Source organism: Bactrocera oleae, chromosome 4 (genome assembly GCF_042242935.1).
Source record: "Bactrocera oleae isolate idBacOlea1 chromosome 4, idBacOlea1, whole genome shotgun sequence".
NCBI classification, from domain to species: domain Eukaryota; kingdom Metazoa; phylum Arthropoda; class Insecta; order Diptera; family Tephritidae; genus Bactrocera; species Bactrocera oleae.
The window spans coordinates 23303598-23323930 of NC_091538.1; the positions used below are offsets into that span (position 1 = coordinate 23303598).

Consider the following 20333-nt stretch of genomic DNA (forward strand, 5'->3'; position numbering starts at 1 on the left):
AGATTAAATATTTTTGTTTAAATTTTGCTTGTACTAGCCAATTGACTTTTCATTGATTTGGGCAGGTGGATAACATTGACGTCGGCAGGGAGGTTTCGTTATTGCAGTTCTTAAAAATTGGAATTTCGTTCCCATCGACAATACAAATATTGGTTGGCGTCGACGTGGAAATAACTTCACGTCCTCCGTATATCCACCGCTGTGATAAAGTGCCATTATTGTGAAATTTCAAATTTTATTTCGAATACATACATATGTGTACAAAATTGGTGTATCTTGGTGTAACGAGGTCTTAATGTTTATTTATATTTAAATGTAAAAAAGCTCACTGTAATCAGAGAGAGAGAAGGTAGGCCAAAAAAGCTTTCAAAAAGGTTTACACATCTTATTACTGAGAGTAAAGTTTACATAGTGTTCAAAATAAGCTGCTGGTAGAATAGCAGGTAATGAGATACATGGAGAAATGTAGTTTCACTTTGGCATCGAAGCTGACAACTTCTAATAATTATATATACATACAAACATATGTATATGCGCAACGCTAGTAAAATTATCTGTGAGTTGCTAAAATATACGTATAGATAGTAGATTGATCGAAAATAGTAATTTGTTGAAAATTATTGAAATGCATCCTTTAAAACTTTGTGTGGTCTTTTTGCAAAAATAACAGACGAGAGGGCATCAATGTGAGTTATTATATATTAGAGTGAAACTATGTACCCCATTACCAATAAATATTGATTCCAATTACTACAGTGCTCATCAGGCTAACAGTAAATAATCAAAAATTATCGTGGAGGTATAAGGAAAAAAGAAAAACATTTCTGTTGATATAAGCTTGGTGAAGAATGGTAAAGCGCACTGATAAAAGCTTCGACTATTAAGAAGTATCGAATTGTTTGCGAAAGGGCGACCCATACTTGCTAATGTGCTCAGAAGTTGTGGGGTTGTCACTCAGCTGGAATGATTTTGTTTTTTCTTTTTTTTTTGCAATTACTTTGACACGGTTAACATGGGTTTTGAATAACACTTGTTGCTCGCTCACTTGTTACTACCGTGATTGCCCATTACTTATTAACAAGATTGTAAGACTAGAGGAATAGGCAGGGGTACCTGAAAATGGTAGTGGAGTCAAATTCTGACTTCTCTAAGATATGTCTACATCTATGTAGACATGTGTGTATCTGCAGATTTTTATTCTTTCCTTCTATTAGGTACATGTTTAGACGTGCTGCTTTCTAAATAATTGTGGTGTGCGATGTTAAACTATCTGACAATGACCTTTTAAATAATATCAATTTGCTATCAGACATACATACATTTATATGTCGAAGTTATACGATATTCAAGGCGTTCAATGACATTTTCTACCAAACCCTATTATTCATATAAAAAAATGTTGTAATATTCATTAATAACAATAATTGCTTTCACCAAATATAAAACTTTGGTCATCACGTTAGCTATATGTATGTAGCTTTTTAGGTATTAAAATTAAAAAGTAAGCGAAAACTTAATAGATTAAGATTACATCTTCGAAACAAACAAGTCGGCCGAGAACATTTTGTGCGGAAGGTTCGGGAAGATGCCATGGGACGTAAGTAGCGTGTACCTTCGCCTCAAAAAGCGCAACCCGGCCGATAAAAACTTAAATACGCTGAAGAAGCTGACAAAGAGAGGAACCCTAACCTTAACAGTGAAGGTTCTTTAGATAAAACTGCATAAAAACAAGTTCGCCTCTGCCGAGCTCCTGCTCAATTAGAGAAGATCGTATACGATGCGGCTTTAGTTCAAGAACCACGGATACCCCCGGGAAACATGGTTTCGGGACTCAAGTCGCCGTCATATCACACATACATCCCGAGCGCAACGAACAAGGTAAGAACTGTTATACTGAGATGGATAAGTATGCATTCATATATTGACCTAAATTTCTCCTCAGGTAAAGGATGGCAGGAATGAGAAACTACTTCTTGGATCTTGTTGCATGCCTCACGCCCACACACCAATGAACATTATCGTCTAACCTAAAAGTAAATGCTGATAAGACGGATATGGTACTCTTTACAAGGAGGTACAAGATACCTTGACGCAAAATTCCTCAAGCTCAACGGGGTAGAGTTAACTACTGAGGATCATACCAAGTACCCGGTAGTAATTTTGGACAGCAAACTGACGTGGAAACTCAATGTGGAGGAGAGGGTGAAAGGCCAGTTGTGCTCTCTACCCATGGAAGAACATGCTATGGTCAACATGAGGCCTTTCATCTGTCCTTATGCATTGTTGTTACACAGCGGTAGTCAAGCCAATCTTACTTTACGGTGCTTTGGTGTGGTGGACGGCTGCCAGTAAAATATAAAATTATTTAATTAAATAAATAAAATATAAATTCTCTGTATAACGGGAGCACTATGAACCATTCCAACGGCTGCGCTTAAAAGATTACTCAACCTGCCACCAATTGCAGTGGAAAGCTTGGCAGCGAAATCAGCTGCAAGATTGGCGGTGTTAGGTGAATTTTCCATAAGAACCTTTGGACATAGCTTGATATGGGGGTCGATGGATAAGATAGACCACATACCTTCACGCTCTATCTGGGAGAGAGGGTTTCAAGTCACGCTAAAAGAAGATGGATAGCGCAGGGACACGCGATCCGCCAGCAAAACTCTTAGCACGGACGAATCAAAAATGGCTGATAGAGTGGGCGCTGGGGCCTATTGCGTGGAGCTAGATCTCAGGCGACCCTTCATGCTTTCGTAATTCTGGAGTAACTTTCAAGCAGGAGGATATCAATATATACGTCGATAGCCAAGTGGCATAAAGCAATAACCCCACATCGTATTGTGTCGGAAAATGTCCTTAGAAGCAGGGAGGCAGTAGATATAGTGGCTGCCGAAAAGCGGCTGCATATATACTGGGTTCCAGGCCACAAGGGCGTTCCGGGAAACGAAATAGCTGAGGAGATTGCCAAAGGTGCCATCTGCTTGACTACCGAACCAATTCAATAAATATGCAAATCATTAAAACCGATACACAACGTAATTTCCGAAAGAGCTGACAGACGGATCAGGGAGAGATGGAATGCCTTACGGGCATGCAGGATAAATGACAAATTCCTAAATAATGTAATATATATATTTAAATGAGTACAAGGGAGTAAAGATAATGAGTAAAAAGAAGAAGCGCTATTTAAGTATTTAAATTCTATTCTTTCTTTTACAATTAAAAACTAAATCATATATTCTATCAATAACTCACTTTTAAATGTGTGAGCGTATACATTAATTCAAAGTATCAGTTCTAGGTCACGATTCTTATGAAATTAATAACTGAACTTTAATACGTAGTTAACGGGAAGGTGGTCTGGTCGGAAGTGACAAAGTTGCTCATAATATAACCTATGCATATCAACTTGGAACTTCAATGGAACATCAAAAGGAATATCAATATCAAAAACATTTGAAAAAAAATGAAACCCTGAGCCGTTTAACATATTCACCACTATGTGGTTTGAATAAGGACACTGTTTCAGTAGGTAAAACTAAACAGAACTCGCCTCCTCCTGCAATAATGCAGAAAACAGATAACATGTGTTCACGTTCACCCGTGTCAACAAATAAGGGCTCTAAAGTTCCAAGGTAAATTTATAAAACACATTTTTCTTTTCAATAATTTTATAAACATACCCTTTTATAAATTAAAATATTAAAAGTCTGCATAAAGAGTGTACTATTATGTATTATAATATTATTTAAATCAGTATCATCAGCTTCACTGAAACGATCTTTAGAAATGGATCGAAAAATTATTTTATAATGTAACCATGAAACCAAAGTTCTTCTTACTGACCGATATTTTCTGTAAAAGATATTTATTTATTTACTGATCAAAAATAATTCAATTAGCTGATAGATAATCGTCGGGCTCGATTCTATTCAATTTATATCTAAGCTTCAGCAGAATCTGCCCGGGCAAATATTCTTGAAGTAAATATTAAAGAGACCTTGTTTGAAGAAGATTGATCACATAATTTATAAATAAAACGCGGAATAAATAATTATTTAATAAGTCTTGAATGAAGTAATGTTATTATATTATGATCTTAAGTTCAAGTACATTATTTGTCTAGTCCATGGTAGTTTATAAATATACAAAGTTCCATGATTAATATTATTCATTACTGTGTTTTACATACTTACTCACGTACTTATACTACTCATGTGCGTATTTGTTAACCACAATCGTTGTTATTTTAAACTCAGATGTTTACCCAATATTAATTCTGATGATTCAACGAGACAACCACCACTAAGTCCAGGTGCATGGAGATCTTACGGAGCTCACAACTCATACTCCGATCCATTTATAATGGCTAATAGAGGTGGAAATTGTTTCAACATGAATGAAAACCCACGTAGTCCGAAAATAACAACCACTTATGCCAATGATAGTTATGATGATGCCTCTTCAACACCATCTTATTATCATACACCGACATCTGGTTCACATAGTCCGCGAAGAATATCATCCCACGAAAACTCAATGGATTCACCAATATCTGGAACATTTCTTAGCGGTCCAGCAACATCCTCACCTCGACGAAGTCCTAACTCACCGAGAAAATTCGTATTTGAAGCCATAAGTCCAGTCATGGATTATTCTTATAAAAAGTTTGAGTACTACGAACATATTTCTCCTGAAGATGAAATTTCTAATGAAATCTATGAAATAAATACCAGTGAACATTTTGGTACATCATCACAAATACCCACCTCAGCAAAAATGTGTGAAGGAAAAAGAAAGAAGTCAGAGCAACTTTTGCGTTCCGTACCTTTAGAAAATATTTCTAATTTATATGAAAGTCAGCAAAACAGTAAGGAGATGAAGCCACCAGAGTGGGAAATATGTCAAATTGATGAGCATTGTTTGATAAGTAATAAATATTATATGAAAAGAGACTCGTGTGTTACGGAGAGCACTCAGCTATCATGTGATTCGAATGATACAACAAATAGTACGATTGCTACTGTTACTACGTCTTTCTCCGACCGATCAAAAATTGGTGCAATTTTGGAAGGAGGTGTATCAAAAGAGGCGACCTTATTTGAGTTGCAAGAAAAAAGTGTACATCGAAGACACGCAATCAATATAACTTCCAATCCCTGTTATCAGGTCAGCATAAGTCGTCTAAGTGTGGAAAAGTAATAATATAAATGACTTCTGTAATTGTAGGTATTACACAGTTCACACTCTACATTAGATCGTACCTGTTCAGACAGTGCGGCATCACTGCAGCACCGTAAATCAACCAGTGATTTGACGGGAGACTCTGAATGTGTCCTAAATAAGCATAACGTTTTAGAAGAATCAATTTCCACAAGTTATAAGCTCAGACGGAGGGCTAGTTCTAAAGGCGGCCTGGCATATTTAGCTAGCCGCCGCAGTTCACGGGAGTCCATGAAAAGTGTCTGTTCGAACACATCTGTCTTTTCCAACGATGATATCGGGCCGTTAGCTTTTCAAGCATCAAATCGCGGACGACAACGTCGAACATCAAATTTCCTTGAACTACCAGGTTGATTAACATTCATATGATTTATGTAAGAATTTTGTATTATTACTATTTTACAGTTCCAGACCATATAAGACCACGTGTATGTTCTCTACCTGAACGTCCATATAATCCTCGAGCTAGTGATGATCTTTACCGACTAAGGCACTTTTCAATAAGCAAGGGTAATGTAGTGAACTGTGGTGACTCCATTATTTCTAGGCGGTCGCGTAGTAACACTAGTGTAAATTCGACAAATAGCAGGTAATCAATAACCTTTACTAATCTTTGCAACATTTGAATAACATAAAGTTAAACTTAATACTAAATGAAATACTAATCTACACTTAAAAAAGTAACGAAGGGATAAAATCGGGTGTAACCGAACATTTTATAATCTCGCAACTTGCAAGGATCAAAGATAGGAAAATTTTTTTTCGCAATAGGAACTTATATTCGGTCACTGGAGGTTTGATAGTTTTGGTCCGATTTGGATAATTTTTCGCCATAAGGTGGCACACCTCATAGGCTTTATTCGTGCAAAGTCTTATCCGAATACATCAATCACTTTCGATTTGTATACTGGAAAGTGAAAGAATCAGATGGAATTTAAAATTGTGTTAAATGGGAAGTAGGCGTGGTTGCAGTCCGATTACACAAGTTTTCACACTGTAATGTAGGAATGTCAGGATAATATTACCTACTGAATTTGGTTGAAATCGGTCGAGTAGGTATCGAGATATGGGTTTTCATCTAAATGTGGGCAGTGCTACACCCATCCTTTAAATTTGACACCCGTTCCTATAAAGCCCTTTCGTACCATCTCGAGCGGGGCACGCCCACTTTGTAAAATATTTTTAACCATAGATGTCGCTTGCTAAAACAATTCGTTGCACTGAATAGCAGTATTGTATCTTATTGTGCAGCTTTGTCATGGCACTTTATATGTTTTCGATAATGGCGTTTTGTGGGTGTGGTAATGGTCCGACTCCGCCCATCTGCAATACTAACCCTCCTTGGGTGCCAAGGTGCATGTTCATTTTTTCTTTTGTTATTGCTTACAGATTACGTGTATACATACCATATATGTATACATACGCGTTTGGAACATTTATATCTTAAACAATATAAATTATTAAAACAAAACAAATCGAAACAAGTAAGGATCTAAGCCAGAGAAATACTTTCAGATGTCGGCAATACTTCATAATGTTGCGTAAGAACTCAACATGCATTAATCGAAGAAATCGGAAGTCATTATATTGGCAATAGCCAATTCGATTCATACTCAAAACATTAAAGCACATTCTTTTTAAGAAATCTACTTAATTTCATTAAAAAATTACACACACAGTTTCGGATTTAAGCTATAGTACTTCCAATATTATTCGCTCTCTTAATTTTGATAAGACAATTACTTTTTGACCAATATATGGCATAAGCTATAAATTCAGCAGGAATTTTTAAATTAGTATATTAGGTATATTTGATTTAGGATTATTATTAGACCAAGTTTATCCATTTAAGATATAAGGTTATAGGCAAACTGTTATTAGAGTGAAATGCTCTCTTAGTTTCTTTAAGGTATGTCATATATTGACCGGTATATACGGTATTAATTAAACCGGAAGTTCTAAAATCTTTCTAATAGTAGTAGCCTAGGGGAAATATGGAACCGGTCTTACCCGTTTTAATCATCACGACTATTTTCAGATTATTTCCAGAAAAATATGCTCTTTGACTTTCATTAAGATACTTCACAGATTGATGGTCGTCCATAAGCATTGAGGTCCACATATTCTTGATGGTTTGGATGCGAAATCGCATACCTTAAGTATACTGAGATAGATCTGTGAGGAAAATAAACGTTTTCTCAATTTAATACCAGTCGAGTTTATCAATGAGTAGCACCCAACCAAATATGATAAAAATAAAATGATCAAACTGTTGAGTACATGCCATAAGATATTCGTAGCAATCAACTGATTGATATTGAAGAGAATTAAAAATGAGAAAACGAAAATTGAGGTATATACATGGCAGAAAAAGTCTGCGTTCACTTACGCAAATTTTCTTTGTACTATGAAAAATCGAAAAAAAAGACGACTAAAACAATTTTTGTACAGTATTTTATTTAGTTGAATAAAAAGTAACTATTTTACTATAACGTAATTATCTTTAGTAACTATTTTTTTATAACGTAATTGAATTCAAAATAATTTCACGTAAAAATAAAAAGGTCATTCAAGCCAAGCAGAAAAAGTCTGCGTTCACTTCAAGAATAAAGGAATAAAAGGCCAAAGGTTAAAAAGTATATAATAAATCAGTAACTAGTTGGATATCCACGTCTTTTAATGACTTCTAGTAGGCGATTTTTCATTGAACCAACTAATTTGGCTGTTGTTTCTGGACTTATAGCTTCCCATTCTTCTTTAAGCGCGTCCTTAAGAATTTTTCTGCTGGTGATAACACGCTGCCTAATTTTTCTCTCTAGTAGGTCCCATAAGTGTTCAATTGGGTTGAGGTCAGGTGATTGCGGGGGTGTACGAAGTTGTTTTGAAATATTATAGAGCAACCACTGCTTCACCATTTCTGCCGTGTACTTCGGGTCGTTGTCTTGTTGGAAAATAAATCGCTCACATAGTCCCAACTTGACTGCACTTTCTTTTTAATTTATTTTTAAAATATCAAGATAACCATATTTATTCATTATCGACCCAATAAACTGAAATTTTCCAACGCCCGAACTTGTCATACATACACATATAGCACCTCCACCACCATGCTTTACCTTGCTAGGTACGAGATTTTGCTAATCCAGTTCTGTTCCACATTTCCTCCAGACAATCTTACGACCTATTATGATTATTAGATGCAGAACTTACTCTCATCTGAAAAAATAACGCTTTTCCACTCTGGAGGCTTGCAAAGGCCATCCTCTTAAGTCGATTTACTCTCGATATGTAGGGCTTTCTACGTGCCACTCTGCCGTAAAGTCCGGACTTTTTCAGAATTTTTCGTACTTTATCTGGACATAAATTCTTTTGGTATTTAAATGCTATGTCTTTTGAAATTTGACTTGCTGTCAGTCGTGGATTACACTTCAAAAGAGAGGTTATATTGCGCTCTTCTCTTGCAGTTAGTTTTTTTGGACGTCCAGAACGTGGCTTGGACTCCTGATATTTTGTTTCTTGGTAATTGTTTATTACTCTCTGGACTGAGGAGTACTGTCTCCCAACAGTTTTCGCGATTACTCGATAACTTTTGCCATTTTGCCACAATCCAACAATGATTTTACTTTCGCCAATATCTATTTCTTTTCGCTTTTGGTCCATAATAAAAAAAGAAGAATAACTCCCATGATTATATATGTTTTATCATTTAAATAAAATTGATCTAAAAAACTTGTACTTTTCATACAACTAACCATCGATGTTTAAAGTGAACGCACACTTTTTCTGCTCAACTTACTTAAGTAACGGTACTAAAATCCCGTTAACTTAGAACGACGCAGCTAAAATTTTACAAAATTTTGCCCATACACTCATCGAACAATTGTCTTCAAAATAAAGAAATTGATGAAACTTTTAAGTTGCATATATTTTTTTGGTGAATGCTTCATCCACTGTGAACGCAGGCTTTTTCTGTTATGCATATATGAAACAAATTGTTCATTTAATGTTGCAAGTGTTTGTAAATTGCTGCTGATGGAATATCATCGCGTTCAATTTTCTAAATAATATCTCGATTCTGGAACAATTTCTGTTAAAAAAAATATATTTCCACCTGTTTATGAACAAAAATGAACCAGAGCTTGGCTTTTTTGAGGGACGAAAAGAAGAGAAAGTTTTGCAGTAGCAGTTGATCGTATACGTCTTCAGAAATCTCGCAGATTGACATTATTGCTTCTGTGGAAAAAAATGTGTCTATATCCAAAGAATGTTAATGAATAGAAAAGGAGCAAATGTTAGCTGTACTAAAATGTTATATGATAGGATCTGAACTTAGATTCAAGCAATTTTGTCTAATCTGTGAATTTAAACAGCTATTGTTGTTTACTTGCTTCAAATATTCATATGTATGTCTATATGTGAATATTCTTGAAATTGCCTTCCTTCATTCGTATGTCCAAATATATTTGCATATATGTACACATATGTACATATGTATGTATGTCCCTCAATATGTCTTTCGCAAAAAATCAAACAATCGCGCAAGTGACAAAAAAAATGTAGATGCACCATCATCGGCCAATAATATTCACGCAAACTCGCGGCATATTTTCTAAGTATTTCATATTACAGCAACGTTTATAAAATGAATGAAATTGAATTTGAATGGTTTCAGTTAAACGAGAAAAATTACATTTTACAATTTGTATCACTGAAAATCCTACCTATTCCCCTCGCATTTGTATTTTGCCCACAAGCTGTCTACTCACGACGATGCTAAAAATCAGAAATTGAAGAATTTGTCCGATATTCCCTTCAGAAAGGAGAATTAGCAACATGACCTATTAGCGAGTTAAAATAATATTTTAATTTTTTTCATATTATGCACTATTTATGGCATTAAATTATAAAATTTATATAAATTCTTCTTCAGAAACTATGAAATAATGATAATAAGTAAACATATAAAAGTACTATATGGAGTGTGCTTAGAATACTTGTATATAGGTGTAGTGTGGATGGTAGGATTTTCAGTGATACAATTTGTAAAATTGAAATTTTAATGATTTTTCAATTTTACTGAAGCCATTCAATTTCATTCATTTTTATTTAAACGCATTTGCGGTAGGAATTCTATATGTAAAACCAATGTGGTTGACCAGGCGCACAGAAAAAATAGCGCTGCGCAGAGTTATGAACGAAGGCACTTTGCTTTAAAGCAAACTCACATTCCTTATGAATGAATTTGTTGTCGTTGTAATATGGAATACTTAGAAAATATGGTGCGGGTTTGCTTAAATAGTATTAATCGATGATGGTGCGTCGACGTTTTTTCGTCACTTGCGCGAATGTTTGATTTTTTGCGAAAGACATTGAGGGGCTTCACTGGTTCACCAACCAACAAAACAAATGGTCCCTGCTATCACAGGCCTTCTTTTTCGTTCATAGACGTATCGATGCACACGCGAATACGGATTTTGGTTAAGGAACAAAAAATTTTAAACAGAAGTTCATTAAGAGTGTAAATTGGTGAGTGTTTGGTAAGTGCTCCCCAGTAAATTGCGCTGATAATTATACCATACTTGTATATGGTCCTTCGAGCCTAAAAGAAAGGCACTTTGCGAAATAATAATACAAAAAATAATTAAACAGACATATGTATGTCTAAGAAGTAAACGGTGAAACAAAACCTTTAAAATGCTTAAAAACCAAAACAAAAAATATATTATAAAGTAAGAACCAAAAAAAAGTTACAAAATAAAAACGAAATATAATGTATATGCCTCTAAATTAAAAAAAAAACCAACAATAAACTTAAATTACAAACTGAAGTGAAAAACAAATAAGGAAGCATTATGTTCGGGTGTAACCGAACATTTCATACTCTTTCAACTTTCAAGGATCAAATTTGGGCAAATTCCTTCAATTAATTAATTTTATAAATATATAACACATACACTGACCGACATATTTAACATTAGGTTTGTTAGAATAACGAAAATCATTACATGTGGTATATATGAGGGTTTGGGTAATTCGTAGACCAATATCACATAATTGCGGCATTAAACTATAGTATGTCCAATATTATCCGTTCAGTCAATTTTCTTAAATAAATTTTGTTAAGATATCTTACATATTAACCGATATATACGGTATAAAGTCAATCAGAAGTTTAAAAATCTTATATTTGATGATTTATATGAGAAATAGGGAACCTATTGAACAGCTTTTATGAATTTATGCCATTACCACAGAAGAAAATGATATCTCAGTTTCTTAAGGGACTTCACATACCATCACAAATATATGCGGGATAAAGTCAACTGGATGTTTTAAAATCCTGATATTAGTTATATGGTCGATAGGGAAAGTTTTAATCCGATTTTATTCATTTATTTACAAAGATACATTGTTATAAGAGAAATACATTCTTTTAATTTTAGATAACTCGCATATTGACCGATCGTTAAAATAAGTCGAGTTGGTCCCGAGATATGGGTTTCCACCTAAATGTAGGCGGTGCTATGCTCATCGTCTAATTTTGACCCCGGCTCCTATAAAGTTTTCTCGCACCATCTCGGATGTAAAATTTCATGTCTCTGTTCCAAAAGGGTACAGTTAAGAAAAGGAAAAAGTTATTAAATCAGTTGTTAGAAGAGTACATATGTATATAGAAAAAAATGCAGTTAGAAAAAAAAAACAAATACCACGATGTGTAAACTATTCATCCGAACACAAAGTCGAACGTCACGGCTTCTGTGACGCTTCTGAAAAGGCCTATTGTGCCACCATCTATGTGCGCACACAAAGCGATACAGCGACCGCAAGGCACTTATTAGTAGCAAAAGCAAAGGTGGCTCTTTTAAAAACCCTAAGTCTTCCCGACTTGAGCTCTGTGGCGCGCTGCAACTCGCAAAATTAGCTTTCATGGTGCAGGTCCATTTAAAATAAAGAAATATAGATTATATCTCTGGTCCGGTTCCGAATTAGTTCCAGCCTGGTTAGAAAAACCACTACATGATTGGGAGACTTATATTTCTAATCGAACGTTTCAAATACTTGACCTAGTAGGATCAGCCAATTGGCCGCACGTATCCTATGCCGACAATCCTTCCAATCTAGGTACAATAGGGTGCAAACCCATGCATCTTTCCACCACCACCCTCTGCTGGAATGGCACCCGATGGTTAACAGAATCTCCCGATTCTTGGCCACAATTACACATACGCAACATAATTGCAAATATTATATTATTCAATATAGGATTACAATGACATCCTTGAAGGATTTTCATTGTTTTCCCGAGCGCTCAGAGTAGTCGCATGTTCAATACCCAAAATCATAGATCGACTCAAACTTAAAGTCAAAGGGGTAGCACACCCCTAATGCGGTACATAGATGCATTTAGACTTACGAAAAGCAAAGATCGTTCTTATCGCATCAGCTCAAACGCGCTACTTCAGCCGCGATATATTCCTACTAAGAGAATAAAAACCGATTGATAAAAGCAGTTCACTGTTAGTTCTAAACTTGGCGGTTAGATGGGGACAGTCACGGTTTCCGAAATAAGCGTCCCAGCCGTTCCGGGCTTAGAAATTAAAAATAAAAATGTCTTAATAAACGGTACAAAAATACAACAATGTCGATGGCCCACCCTGTATGTTCTATTTCTACATTCTACATTCGGTTTGAATGCATTGAATTCTGTAGTAGATTTTGGCGCGAACGTCAGCATTGTTAGTTTCATTTGACATAGTATTTTGTGATTTTTGTAATGCAACTTTTTCGGTTGCTGCTGGTGGATGTAATGATATTGAAAATCATTTGAAAACAAAGAAGCTCAAAGCAGCAAATGATTCTCTTCAAATTTAAATCATATCAGATTTTTTCATCGGAGAGAAACCATATTTGAATTTATCGTCGATGGAAGGCGTGTGGGCGTACCACATAATTGATGAGATTCCCATTTTCAGGTTTGTTATTCAAAAAATCATTTAAAAAACTGCAGTTATCGTCCGATTCCCATTTTTTTAAGCTTTTTATTGTAGATCAAACGGTGACAATGCTCCAATTAATTATGGTCGCGTTGATCGGAAAAGTGAAGGAAAGGTTTTTGCAAAATTAAAGAAATTAAAATCGAACATAGTTGGTGCAGGTTGTGCAGCGCATATCTTGCATAAGGGATTACATACAGTTAGAGTTTTCAAAAAATCGATTTTTTTAATGTACATATATTTAACCGACTACCTGAACCTGATTTGTATTTGTCATGAGAGTCCTTAGATTAGGGTTAAAAGGTGCAGCAAAGTTTTGTTAATTAATGTACATGCGAGCTTTTATATCACAGCCCACTTACGATTTAATAATAAAGAATTATCATAATATATATATAAAATAATTTGACTTCCGAACATCAAGGTGATGTACATTCGACACAATTAACTGTATCTGGCGATGGCACATGGAAAGAGCGAGGGTATATTACCTTGTACGGTGTGGCATCATTGATCGGATACTATTCTGGTAAAATCATGGATATTGTTGTAAAAAGTGCCTACTGCAAACTGTGTGACACTTGGAAAAAGAAACTCGATACCGAAGAATATAATGAATGACATGCAGAACATGAAAATACTTGCACTGAAAATTTTGGAAGTTTATTCATGCGCTTTATGGTGATCAAGAAGTTGTAAAGAAAGAATATATTTGACACGTACACAAAAAGAATGGGCACGCGACTCCGAGATTGTGTCAAAAAAAATGTTGAAACAGAAAAAAATACAAAAAAAATTTTCGGTGGAAAAGGCAATCTTACTGGAAATATGATCGATAAGTTGACAGTTTATAATGGACTAGCAATAAGGAGAAATTGTGATTCCATTAAAAAATTTATAATGCTATCTGGGCCACATTTTACCATTAATGTTCAACTGTCGAAAAACCTCAGCACGACAAGTGCCCGGATGGACCAGACTCATGGTACAGCTGGCAGAGGGATGCAGCTGCCAATCAATTATCCACTTTCGAACATGATTATGAGATATTATCAGAAGATGTTGCTGAGGCTATGCGTCCGATTTTTACAGATCTCGGCAGTGAGAATTTATTAGAAAGATGTGTAAGTGGTTTTAACCAAAACAACAACGAGAGCTCAATCAGAGAATGTTAATGAATAGAGAAGGCACAAATGTTAGCTGTGCTAAAATGTTAATTACGATCAGGGAACATCGAAAACGCGCAAGTTCGAAAATAAAATTTCACCTCCTATCAATTTACGCAAAGAACTACACCACTCTCTAAGCAAAATGTATATACCAGGTGCGTTCCAAAGTAAACAGGACTTTTAAAAAAAGACAGAACAAATGGTTTTTTCGGCAAAATCAGTTAACTTTATTCAAAATAGCCTCCTTCTGCTTTAATACAGCTTTTTGCACGGTCCAAAAGCATGTCGAACGAGTGTTTTAGCTCGTTGCCCGGTATGGCCGCCAGTATGCCGGTGCGAGCCTTTTGAATGGCCTCCACGTCTGCATAACGCTTTCCTTTAATCGGCAAATGCATTTTTCCGAAAAGGTAAAAGTTGACGGTGCCATATCAGGTGAATACGGGGAGTGGTTGATTGTTAAAATGTGATTTTTGGTCAAATAATCGGCCACAAGCGTCGATCGATGAGACGGCGCATTATCGTGCAACAAACGCCAACTTCCATCTTCGCGATATTCGGGCCGAACACGTCGAATACGGCGCACCAAACGCTTCAAAACTCCAAGGTAGAATACCACATTAACGTTTTGGACGGGTGGAACAAATTCTTTGTGGGCAATACCCTTGGAATCCTAAGAACAAATCAGCATTGTCTTCACTTTTGACTTCTCCAGGCGCGATTTTTTCTCATTTATGTCCTCACGACTACTGTGAAAACGTTGAAACCACTCGTGCACTCTGCTACGGGATAGGCAGTTATCGCCATAAACTTGTTTCATTAATTGAAACGTTTCGGTAAATGTTTTACCAATTTTAAAACAAAATTTAATGTTGGCTCTTTGTTCGAAGCTCATTTTCGCACCGATGACAAAACCATACTGACACTTAAAACGCAATAACTTCACTTCCAACAGATGAAATGTCATGAAATTTTTACTGGAAGTCGATAAAGGATAGAGATTCGAACGCACTAGTCGACATATAGATGGCGCCACTAGAGTTTACTTTGTTACTTTTTTACTGTTTACTTTGGAACGCACCTTGTATGTACATCCATATGCACAGATGTTCTTTGGTATGCGCATACACAAAAATTTTACGAAAGTAATTGACTTCTGACAAGAAAATATAAATAATGAGGGAAATAACATGAAAATATAATTAAAACATCATTTAATAAAAAAGGGTTATAAAAAAAAAGAGTATATAAAAATATCTGATAGGATTTGAACTTAGGCAAAAAATTTCACATTGCAATAAAGAAGTGTGATATACAAGCAGCACCACAAACGGTATTCAAACAATTTTGTCTAATCTGTGAACTCAAACTGCTATTGTTGTTTACTTGCTTCAAATGTTCTTATATTTATATGTGAATATTCTTGACATTGCCTTCCTTCATTAACATGATATATACGTACATATGCCCCTCAATATGTCTTTCGCAAAAAATCAAACATTCGCGCAAGTGACGAAAAAACGTCGACGCACCATCATCGATTAATACTATTTAAGCAAACCCGCACCATATTTTCTAAGTATTCCATATTACAACGACAACAAATTCATTCATAAGGAATGTGAGTTTGCTTTAAAGCAAAGTGCCTTCGTTCATAACTCTGCGCAGCGCTATTTTTTCTGTGCGCCTGGTCAACCACATTGGTTTTACATATAGAATTCCTACCGCAAATGCGTTTAAATAAAAATGAATGAAATTGAATGGCTTCACTAAAATTGAAAAATCATTAAAATTTCAATTTTACAAATTGTATCACTGAAAATCCTACCATCCACCTTGCATTTGTATGTGACCCACAAGCTGCTTCCTCACAACATTTGCTAAAAATTAGAAATTAAAGAATTTGTCTGATGTTCCCTTCAGAAAGGAGAATTAGCAACATCATTTAATAAGATGTTTTAATTATATTTTCATGTTATTTCCCTCATTATTTATATTTTCTTGTCAGAAGTCAATTACTTTCGTAAAATTTTTGTGTATGCGCATACCAAAGAACATCTGTGCATATGGATGTACATACAAGGTGCGTTCCAAAGTAAACAGTAAAAAAGTAACAAAGTAAACTCTAGTGGCGCCATCTATATGTCGACTAGTGCGTTCGAATCTCTATCCTTTATCGACTTCCAGTAAAAATTTCATGACATTTCATCTGTTGGAAGTGAAGTTATTGCGTTTTAAGTGTCAGTATGGTTTTGTCATCGGTGCGAAAATGAGCTTCGAACAAAGAGCCAACATTAAATTTTGTTTTAAAATTGGTAAAACATTTACCGAAACGTTTCAATTAATGAAACAAGTTTATGGCGATAACTGCCTATCCCGTAGCAGAGTGCACGAGTGGTTTCAACGTTTTCACAGTAGTCGTGAGGACATAAATGAGAAAAAATCGCGCCTGGAGAAGTCAAAAGTGAAGACAATGCTGATTTGTTCTTAGGATTCCAAGGGTATTGCCCACAAAGAATTTGTTCCACCCGTCCAAAACGTTAATGTGGTATTCTACCTTGGAGTTTTGAAGCGTTTGGTGCGCCGTATTCGACGTGTTCGGCCCGAATATCGCGAAGATGGAAGTTGGCGTTTGTTGCACGATAATGCGCCGTCTCATCGATCGACGCTTGTGGCCGATTATTTGACCAAAAATCACATTTTAACAATCAACCACTCCCCGTATTCACCTGATATGGCACCGTCAACTTTTACCTTTTCGGAAAAATGCATTTGCCGATTAAAGGAAAGCGTTATGCAGACGTGGAGGCCATTCAAAAGGCTCGCACCGGCATACTGGCGGCCATACCGGGCAACGAGCTAAAACACTCGTTCGACATGCTTTTGGACCGTGCAAAAAGCTGTATTAAAGCAGAAGGAGGCTATTTTGAATAAAGTTAACTGATTTTGCCGAAAAAACCATTTGTTCTGTCTTTTTTTTAAAAGTCCTGTTTACTTTGGAACGCACCTGGTATATACATTTTGCTTAGAGAGTGGTGTAGTTCGTTGCGTAAATTGATAGGAGGTGAAATTTTATTTTCGAACTTGCGCGTTTTCGATGTTCCCTGATCGTAATTAACATTTTAGCACAGCTAACATTTGTGCCTTCTCTATTCATTAACATTCTCTGATTGAGCTCTCGTTGTTGTTTTGGTTAAAACCACTTACACATCTTTCTAATAAATTCTCACTGCCGAGATCTGTAAAAATCGGACGTATAGCCTCAGCAACATCTTCTGATAATATCTCATAATCATGTTCGAAAGTGGATAATTGATTGGCAGCTGCATCCCTCTGCCAGCTGTACCATGAGTCTGGTCCATCCGGGCACTTGTCGTGCTGAGGTTTTTCGACAGTTGAACATTAATGGTAAAATGTGGCCCAGATAGCATTATAAATTTTTTAATGGAATCACAATTTCTCCTTATTGCTAGTCCATTATAAACTGTCAACTTATCGATCATATTTCCAGTAAGATTGCCTTTTCCACCGAAAATTTTTTTTGTATTTTTTTCTGTTTCAACATTTTTTTTGACACAATCTCGGAGTCGCGTGCCCATTCTTTTTGTGTACGTGTCAAATATATTCATTCTTTACAACTTCTTGATCACCATAAAGCGCATGAATAAACTTCCAAAATTTTCAGTGCAAGTATTTTCATGTTCTGCATGTCATTCATTATATTCTTCGGTATCGAGTTTCTTTTTCCAAGTGTCACACAGTTTGCAGTAGGCACTTTTTACAACAATATCCATGATTTTACCAGAATAGTATCCGATCAATGATGCCACACCGTACAAGGTAATATACCCTCGCTCTTTCCATGTGCCATCGCCAGATACAGTTAATTGTGTCGAATGTACATCACCTTGATGTTCGGAAGTCAAATTATTTTCTTCAGTACAAGCCTGCTGAAAAAGTTTTTCGGTGGCTGTTTTTACACAGGAGTGATAATTCTTTATTATTAAATCGTAAGTGGGCTGTGATATAAAAGCTCGCATGTACATTAATTAACAAAACTTTGCTGCACCTTTTAACCCTAATCTAAGGACTCTCATGACAAATACAAATCAGGTTCAGGTAGTCGGTTAAATATATGTACATTAAAAAAATCGATTTTTTGAAAACTCTAACTGTATGTAATCCCTTATGCAAGATATGCGCTGCACAACCTGCACCAACTATGTTCGATTTTAATTTCTTTAATTTTGCAAAAACCTTTCCTTCACTTTTCCGATCAACGCGACCAAAATTAATTGGAGCATTGTCACCGTTTGATCTACAATAAAAAGCTTAAAAAATTGGAATCGGACGATAACTGCAGTTTTTTAAATGATTTTTTGAATAACAAACCTGAAAATGGGAATCTCATCAATTATGTGGTACGCCCACACGCCTTCCATCGACGATAAATTCAAATATGGTTTCTCTCCGATGAAAAAATCTGATATGATTTAAATTTGAAGAGAATCATTTGCTGCTTTGAGCTTCTTTGTTTTCAAATGATTTTCAATATCATTACTTCCACCAGCAGCAACCGAAAAAGTTGCATTACAAAAATCACAAAATACTATGTCAAATGAAACTAACAATGCTGACGTTCGCGCCAAAATCTACTACAGAATTCAATGCATTCAAACCGAATGTAGAATGTAGAAATAGAACATACAGGGTGGGCCATCGACATTGTTGTATTTTTGTACCGTTTATTAAGACATTTTTATTTTTAATTTCTAAGCCCGGAACGGCTGGGACGCTTATTTCGGAAACCGTGACTGTCCCCATCTAACCGCCAAGTTTAGAACTAACAGTGAACTGCTTTTATCAATCGGTTTTTATTCTCTTAGTAGGAATATATCGCGGCTGAAGTAGCGCGTTTGAGCTGATGCGATAAGAACGATCTTTGCTTTTCGTAAGTCTAAATGCATCTATGTACCGCATTAGGGGTGTGCTACCCCTTTGACTTTAAGTTTGAGTCGATCTATGATTTTGGGTATTGAACATGCGACTACTCTGAGCGCTCGGGAAAACAATGAAAATCCTTCAAGGATGTCATTGTAATCCTATATTGAATAATATAATATTTGCAATTATGTTGCGTATGTGTAATTGTGGCCAAGAATCGGGAGATTCTGTTAACCATCGGGTGCCATTCCAGCAGAGGGTGGTGGTGGAAAGATGCATGGGTTTGCACCCTATTGTACCTAGATTGGAAGGATTGTCGGCATAGGCTACGTGCGGCCAAATGGCTGATCCTACTAGGTCAAGTATTTGAAACGTTCGATTAGAAATATAAGTCTCCCAATCATGTAGTGGTTTTTCTAACCAGGCTGGAACTAATTCGGAACCGGACCAGAGATATAATCTATATTTCTTTATTTTAAATGGACCTGCACCATGAAAGCTAATTTTACGAGTTGCAGCGCGCCACAGAGCTCAAGTCGGGAAGACTTAGGGTTTTTAAAAGAGCCACCTTTGCTTTTGCTACTAATAAGTGCCTTGCGGTCGCTGTATCGCTTTGTGTGCGCACATAGATGGTGGCACAATAGGCCTTTTCAGAAGCGTCACAGAAGCCGTGACGTTCGACTTTGTGTTCGGATGAATAGTTTACACATCGTGGTATTTGTTTTTTTTTCTAACTGCATTTTTTTCTATATACATATGTACTCTTCTAACAACTGATTTAATAACTTTTTCCTTTTCTTAACTGTACCCTTTTGGAACAGAGACATGAAATTTTACATCCGAGATGGTGCGAGAAAACTTTATAGGAGCCGGGGTCAAAATTAGACGATGAGCATAGCACCGCCTACATTTAGGTGGAAACCCATATCTCGGGACCAACTCGACTTATTTAAACGATCGGTCAATATGCGAGTTATCTAAAATTAAAAGAATGTATTTCTCT

General features: G+C 35.9%; 1 protein-coding gene across 14 annotated transcripts in view; it reads left to right on the plus strand.

Moving 5' to 3' along the window:
• The first annotated feature begins 317 nt into the window (after positions 1-317).
• The window catches only part of Rgk2 (Rad, Gem/Kir family member 2), a 35187-nt gene continuing 15171 nt past the window's right edge, over positions 318-20333 (plus strand). For 2 of the 14 annotated variants that reach the window (XR_011395876.1, XM_036369123.2), the window contains exons 1-5: positions 324-1878; positions 1943-3638; positions 4263-5172; positions 5233-5575; positions 5632-5815. Coding sequence is in view for 11 of the 14 variants with exons in the window: in XM_036369123.2 (XP_036225016.1) it covers positions 3424-3638; positions 4263-5172; positions 5233-5575; positions 5632-5815 (1652 nt within the window). In the remaining 3 variants the exon portion in view is untranslated. Of the gene's footprint in view, positions 1879-1942; positions 3639-4262; positions 5173-5232; positions 5576-5631; positions 5816-20333 lie in introns of all 14 variants that reach the window. The other 12 variants (XM_036369114.2, XM_070107824.1, XM_070107826.1 and 9 more) reach the window with 12 other exon arrangements.